Below are 8355 nucleotides of genomic sequence, written 5' to 3'. Positions count from 1 at the left end.
TTAAAAGAAACTTTAATTTTCAAAAGACTTTCATTAGCTAATACACTACTCCCAAAATTTAAGAACCTTTTCTCTCGAAATTTAAGAACCCTTTCTTGAAATTTTCAAAAGATTTGCAACATTTATGGCTTTTGATAGTGTTTTGAGATGCTACAACACAACATTGCAATATAAGGGGGAGGGACATTGTATTGATTTGAGAAAAGTGCTAATCACATCCACACTTACACCATTAAAGGATTAGTCAACTTGCAATCGAGGCTTCTCGAAAACAAATATAAACCTAAAATCCACCTAATAAACACTTAATGTGGTACGCAACACATGCCCACACAACACACACTCAAACAATCCAATCTAATCTAGTCAAGTTCACACAATTTGAATAACATTGTGCTTGTGTGTGACTAGTGATATCTAGATCTATCATTTGAGAAAATTAGGAAAGTAATATGTTTTTCATATGTTAGACATAAATTTAAGATAAAATATTAGTGTGTGCATGAACATGTGAATAACATCCAAGAACGTATGAAGAACACTCAAAAACATTCAAGCATATTTAAGTAAATTAACAACCAACTAGCATACTTTGATCCTAGACTAACATTAAAATTTTAAAAATAAATAAATAAAAACAAATTAGGAGAAAGAAAGTAAACATACATGCAAGATCTACATGGAGGAGGAGAAGGCTTTTTGTGGTTCCTAAGGGTGGGTAGAACCATGTTTACTCAAATCACGAATCTCAGTAAGACCTAGATGACAAACACTTGCCTTAGCTCCTTAGGATTAAGGAGGGAATGAAGAGCTAGAGGTCCTAAGAGGGATATAACTGTGATCACTCATAACTTGAATCTCAGTAAGACAAGAAAATGACAAACACTAGAGCTACTTCACTAGATCTCTAAAAGATGGAGAAGAGTTTTTTTTTTTTTTTTTTTGGTGTTTTTTGGAATAGGTTAGGAGGGGGCTTATTATAGTGGGGGAGAGAAGATTTTGGAGGGAAGTGACATTTAATTGATAGTTGACATTGGTGCATTAAGCAGAGAGCAAGCAAAAAGTTGAAAATCCCGATTCTTTCCAAAGCTTCCCATAACAGCTAGTATAACCAACTTCAAAAATCATATCTCACTTATTTCTAATTGGAATTACCTCATTCTTGAGCTCAAGTGAAGCTCCACATGTCTCCTTTCCAACTAAAATAACCTCACTAAAAAATTCATAGTGGTCTGAGAAAGATATGTATGAAAGGACAAGGATTTGCTACAAACATGTTTGTAGGAGTTGCTACAAACAGTTTAGGTGTCAACTTATAAAGATAACATATGTCCTGGGTCACATGCATGTCACATGACCATCCAAAGTCCCTAAATTTCCTTAACCATAGGTACCTTTAACCATCAGGCATCAACTCCTCTCTCTCTCTCTCTCTTAGCCAACCCAAGTAAAATATAACCCAACCATCTCTCTCTTTACCGATCCCTCTCTCTCACTCCACCACCATTCACCGCCGTCTTTTGGCAGGGAGATCCTCTGTTACTCATTCCCTTTACTATGTCTCTTATGATCTCAGCCTCTAAGCAAGCAAAATATTTATTAAATTGATCTCATGATTTTAATTTGCCCAACTCTCTGAGCAAAGCAAAATATCCCTCTCACACATCCACTTGAACCAACTCTCCACCTACAGCTTCACACTCTCACCGCCAATATAAATTCAACCCAAAACACAACATTCTGAAGAATATATTCTTTCTTGGTTGGCTTTGCTTTGATCTAAAGTTCTACATCTTTTGTGGGTTTGCAAATATAAAAAAATTTGTTTGTAATTTTTTATGTGGTCCACTAAGTAATCGGATCTTAGTCTTTCTTTCTTTCTTTTTTTGTTGAATGATTGGATCTAAGCCTTGTGCATACATATTGAGTCGAAGTTGTAATAGATCTACTCATTTACCTCACGTCCTCACCAAATTGAAAATATTTCTTCTTCTTTTTTTCATTTTTGAAAGAGAGTAAGACTAAATGAGAGAGAATGAAGTGTTTTGGCTTAGTTGAGCTAAGGTGATTGAGGTGTCTCCAACAGGAGCGGCAGCAGTGGCTTCGAACAGTGGTGGTGTGAGAGACAAGAGACCGGTGAAGAAATTAACGGACAGGTTTTGTTTTACTTGGGTTTAAGTTAAGTGCTAATGCTATATGTGGTTAAGGGAATTGGGGACTTTGGCTGGTCATGTGCTTGTCACCTGCACATGACCCAGGTGACATGTTGGCTTCATAAGTTGACACCTAATACTATTTGTAGCAAGTTGCAACTCCTATAAACATGTTTGCAGCAAATCTTTGTCCTCTTTATGAAATAGTGAACAAATGTCATTTCTTGAAAGTATTTTTCAGCGCAATTATCATTAATAAGCCCCCAATTAACTCCCTTTAGCATTAATAGACCTCAATTAACTCCTCAGAATTAATAAACCCCAAATAATGATCTAATAAATCCAATTAAAAAGATAATTGCACTAATTATTCATGGATAATTATTGTTTGACCATCTAATTAATTAAATGTGTGCAATCTTATTATTAATTTTAGTCCAAATTAATTGGATCATGATACTTCATTGATTTCAAATTAAATTCTCATTAGACCAATTAGAATCAATTGTTCATAATCATATATGTTTTGACTCAACTATGTTGATGCATCATAGCCATTATTGAAGGCAAAAGATAGTCAATTCAAGATGACTAATGTCATGAACTTGAGAGAGGAAATAAATGTTTTTGATTAATTTTCTGCTTGCTTCTTATTAAGCTTGTTTCTCATTAAACATAAAAATCAATTGAATACAAGCAAATAACAATACTAGTATACTACTAATTCAAATAACAATTTATCCAACACATCATCTACGGTCATAACACCATCTAAGATATTTTAACAAACTTGTTCCATCCTAATCCTTTCTGTATATATAGAAGGGCAAGGCAAGCCACTACTTTTAGGTTTTAACACAAACATAGACACAAAGAGTAAAGGCCATGGATTTGCCATTGCTTCTTCTCAAGGTTTCGTTCACAATTGCGTTGGTGGGCTTTGTTAGCAAGTTAATACAGATATGTGATACTCTAATATTGAAGCCAGAAAGGCTTCGATCAAAACTACGAAGGCAAGGGATCAGAGGCCCTCCACCCTCGTTTTTGCTCGGAAACATTAATGACATGAAGAAGATGAAGGCCAATTCCTCAAAGACTCCACCAGGAGAGCAAGCAATAACCCACAATTGCTCTTCTGCGCTATTTCCATTCTTTGAGCTATGGAGCAAAGAATATGGTAAGAACATCAATCTTATTAGTACTTCAGCTTCAAATTCTCACATGGTTGAAGTTATTAATTTATTTTTTAACTGCTTTTGTTATTCTAATTCTGACAGGTTCTACGTTCATGTTCTCACTTGGCAACATACAAATATTGCACATGAACCATCCTGATGTGGTAAAGGAAATAAGCATATGCACTTCCTTAGACTTGGGAAAGCCTTCCTATCAACACAAAGAGCGAGGTCCTCTACTTGGCCATGGGATTCTGACTTCAAATGGAGCAACATGGGCTCACCAAAGGAAAATCCTTGCTCCAGAACTATACATGGAAAAGGTCAAGGTATGCTTCAAATCAATTATACATCTTTTTAGTATGAGAATCAACCTTTCCAAACATAACAAGGGGATAAGACTGTCTATCAATTATGACAGCAATTATGACATTTGTTCAGTCAAGATATAAGTTTTGTTCATACATGTTGTCTTAATAATAGTCCTTCTAATCCCAGCTTTCTGATTAGTAAAAATGCCTTTAGTGATTGGATACTGGTGCAATTTGTAGGATATGATGAACTTAATGGTGGAGTCCTCAATTACACTAGTGAACTCATGGACTAATCTGATTGAGAGTGAGGGTGGAGTTGCAGATGTTCACGTTGATGAATACATGAGAAGCTTTTCTGGAGATGTGATCTCAAGAGCTTGTTTTGGCAGCAATTACTCCAAAGGGGAAGAGATATTTTTAAAGCTTAGAGAACTTCAAGAGCAAATGTCAAAAAAAGTTTTATTAAGTGGCATTCCTGTAATAAGGTTTGATTTTTCTTTTTCTTTTTTTGGTTCCTACATAAGAATTTTTATTGTCATTATTATTACCTTACCAATAATTAGACAAATGTGGGTTCCAGTAAAATTTCTTGTCTTTGAATAAAAAATCTCAAATATAGGTTTTAAACCACACTTATATCATAAATCGATTGATATTTTAATATATTGAAATTCTATCATATCTAAAAAAACAAATTATCAAACAAAGAGTGATTGCGTGTCACAATTTTCAGATATCTTCCAACTAAGAACAATAGGGAAACATGGAGGCTACAAAAAGAGGTCCGCTCTTTGATTATGAAGGTAGTGATGGAAAGAAAGGAGGGAGCATCACAGAATGATTTGCTGCAAATGATAATTGAAGGTGCAACCAATAGTGATTTTGGTCAAGATGAGACTGACAGATTCATTGTTGACAATTGCAAGAACATATACTTAGCAGGGTATGAGACAACTGCAGTGTCTGCAACATGGACCTTGATGTTGTTGGCCTCAAATCCAGAGTGGCAACAAAGAGTTCGTTCTGAGGTTCTCGAAATTTGTGCTGATCAAATGCCTAATGCTTACATGGTTCGCAAGATGAAGACGGTGAGTATTATATATTTCAGAAAGAAAAAAAATAATGAGTAAGTTTTTCATATATTTCATTTTAACCTTAAAATTTTAAAATGTTTCATTTAAATATTATGCCGCTCTTTGTTTTTTTTTTTTTTTTTTTACCATTAAAACATGACTGCTAATTGGTTTAAATGAAATTTATTTCAAACACCGAGATTTAAAATAAATTTATCCAAAAAGGTTTATATAAAACCATATGAAACTACAAGGTTTAAATGATATATTTTTAAAACTTTAAGGTTTAAACAAAACGTTATAAAATTAAATGGCTTAAATGAGAGATACCAAAAACTCTAAGATTTAAAAGGTAACCAAAAAAAAAAAGTATTATATAATTTTTTGTCATGCATGCTCCATGATAATTCATCATTTATCATTACTTCAAAACATTAATTGATTTTTTATATAGACAAAATTCAAACTTAGGTCCCTTATTTGATAGCAAAAGATATTATCAAAGCTAACAACTTAAACTTGTGTGTTAAATTGGTACCTAGCATATAAGTGCAATTGGTGACATAGGATGCCAATAAGATTTATTGCCTAGATTGCCATGTTCATTACCATAATCAGTTGATACATACCTAAAATGGAGAATTCTAAATTCTATCCAGCACTTGTGCATTCAAACTATCAACCCCACACAATCCAATCCAATGTCTCAGATCGGTTTTTCGAGGATCAATGTGGATTATGTTGGGTTCTAAATTAATTTTGAAACTTGGTTTGGGTAGGATTTGGGTTGACAAAATTTTCAACTTAAGTAACCCAATCAAACCCAAGCTATTAATAGCTTAAAAAATATATGTATTTTAAAGTTTTAGTTTGGCTTATTCTATAGTTTGGGATTTAGTTTAAATTTGTTAGTTTAGGTTTTCCTAGACTTAAATTTGATGAAAATGGAATATTAATTAGACTCAATTTTGTAAATTATAATTACTTATTAAATAATGAACTTAAATAGTTGAATGAATCTTTGTTTTTTCCCTTCTAAAACAAATCCATTTTTTTATTGGGCTTGACAAAATAACCCAAACCTAACACCGCCCAACACAACCCAATCCAAGAAATGAGGTTATCTTGGGGAATTTCTAAAGTTACCAGGGTTAAGTTGAGTTGGAGATTTCTCTAACTTATTAAGGTCCGGTTGGATTAAAAAATTACTCCAAAACCTAACTAGACACCCATGCAAACTTCCGTTGGTACCCAAGTCATTATAAAATTTTCCCCTCCTTTTTATAAAGTTTAGGTGAAGCTAATGAAAATCATGGGTAATTTATTAAAGGCCTCTAACTTTTTTAATATTCATTGAAGAAAAAAGATGTTCACTGAATTTTTTAATTTTGTTATGTTAGGTGATCACAATTTAACTCCCTATAACTACTCTAAAAACAGGTCTACATGGCATGATGTTTAATATCATAAAAGATTTTAGCGTGTCTTTCTCATCACCAATTGGTTTTGAGATAAGAGAAAATTATAAAGCTCGTTTGTTACCATTATTTAAATAACAGTTTTTAGTATTTAAACAATATTATACGTATTTTCAAAAAATACAAACAATGTTATTAAGAACAACATTACCGACCAGACCTATATAATGATTTGGGTTATGATCAGCCACCCACCATTGTGTCACCTACTGACCAATCTTTGCTTGGTTTAATGGATTTGACAGTTGACCATGGTAATTCACGAATCATTGCGCCTTTATCCTCCAGTGCCAATCGTGTCCAGGGAGGCATTTCGAGACATGAAATTTGGAGACATAAACGTACCTAAAGGTGTAAATGTGTGGACCTTGATGGTATCCAGGGGCGGAGCTAGGATTTTTTGTTTGGGGGGGCCAAATTTTGTTACTAATATATTAATTTCGAGTCAAGATAAACCATCACACTCAAGCATAAATGCACATACATAAATATAAATATTAATATTTTGATACTAGATTAGGTCATAATTTATAAATATATTGTATATAAAATTAATAACTTTCACATTTGTATATTCGCAAGATAATTTTTTAGGGGAATTTATCATCTTTTAAACTCCAATACTATACAAAAACTGTTTAGTTTGATATTAAACATGTAAAAAAAAAAAAAAACGAATTAGAGAAAACAAAAACTACCTTGTCTTTATAACTACTAGATCAATTGAAAATTTCTATTGATTTTTAAGAGTATCATTGATCTAACTCAAACATTTGGGAGGGCCAACTTCTATTTTTTGGCTAAATATTTAAATTTTTTAATACTTATACATAATATAAAATAATTTTTTAAAATTTTGGGGGGGCCATGGCCCCCCCAAGCCTTGCTGTAGCTCCGCCCCTGATGGTATCCTTACACCAAGACCCTGATCTTTGGGGACCTGATGCCAACATCTTCAACCCCGAAAGGTTTGCCAATGGAGTCAATGGTGCATGCAAGCTCCCTTACGTGTACATGCCATTTGGGGTCGGTCCTCGTACCTGTTTAGGGCAAAACTTTGCCATGGCAGAGCTCAAAATTCTTCTTGCTTTGATTGTGTCCAACTTCTCCTTTTCCTTGTCACCCAAATACAGGCACTCCCCGGCATTGAAGTTGATTATAGAGCCTGAAGATGGTGTCAATCTCCTTATTAAGAAGCTGTGAACTATGAGCCAACTATTATATAGTACTACTACTACAGTTCGTATTGCAGAAAGTTTTTTTAATTGGTGCTTAAACTTGGATTGTTACAAGATCAATGAACATATAGAAGCACTAGGCCCTACACGGTATCTCGTGACAAGACCCATATCTTATTGCAACAGCAATTTTTGTTTTGGTTCCGTTTTTCAACGGTTGAATTATATTGATATCTTATGCCATTTGCCTAATCCTGATGCACGTATGACAGACATATGCCCCTATAACTAGGCATGTGTTTTGTTTAGACTGCATTGCACATTATTAGCAATAACCAAAATTAGGTATGACTCCCGGAATTTTTTTTAGGGTGCTCCTTAAGAACCATAATTTTTTCCAGTAGCAGTTTTAGGAATTTTTTCCAAATGTATTATTGTTTAGTTGTTTCATTAATTTGTTTGTCTTTTATAAACTATAATTTGTTATATTGTTGTTTCATTAATTATAAAATTATTAATTGTTATTTAGCCTAACATAATTTAATTTGTTTGTCTTTAATAATGTATTGGTTAATTAAATTATTAATTATTGTTTATTAGTTGCTTTCCCCAATTAATTATTGGTTAATTAATATCCCAAACAAACAAAATTAATTAGTTCAACTAATTACTATGGTTGTTTGATACTTGGAATATCACACTATTACTTTAAAAAAAAAATGTCAATAAATTGTGCAATACAAAAAATATATAGGCCGTATAGCTTATGTCCAAGTCTAAAAAAGAGTGATTTATTACATATTTTATGATCATTAGTTGAACTAATCAATAAGCACACAACACACCACCGGGCCTTGTAGCCTGGTGGTACCCGGTACCATGTCTATCTATGAGCTCGGGGTTCTATCCCCCATAATTACTTAGCAAAAAAAAACTAGTACACAGCACATAGCCATATTTATTAATTATTATTTGCACACTTGC

At 33.2% G+C, this 8355-nt stretch overlaps 1 protein-coding gene across 1 annotated transcript; it reads left to right on the top strand.

Annotated features, from left to right (window-relative positions):
* Window positions 1-1413: 1413 nt before the first annotated feature.
* On the top strand, window positions 1414-7623 carry LOC126722922 (cytochrome P450 714C2-like). Its single transcript, XM_050426082.1, has 6 exons — window positions 1414-3330; window positions 3431-3657; window positions 3880-4127; window positions 4376-4730; window positions 6439-6573; window positions 7106-7623. The coding sequence occupies exons 1-6, from the start codon at window positions 3039-3041 to the stop codon at window positions 7394-7396; spliced, it is 1548 nt and encodes a 515-aa protein (XP_050282039.1). The 5' UTR covers window positions 1414-3038; the 3' UTR covers window positions 7397-7623.
* Window positions 7624-8355: the final 732 nt, after the last annotated feature.

Source organism: Quercus robur, chromosome 4, assembly GCF_932294415.1.
Source record: "Quercus robur chromosome 4, dhQueRobu3.1, whole genome shotgun sequence".
Lineage (NCBI taxonomy): Eukaryota > Viridiplantae > Streptophyta > Magnoliopsida > Fagales > Fagaceae > Quercus > Quercus robur.
This window is presented reverse-complemented; position numbering and strand designations above follow the sequence as displayed.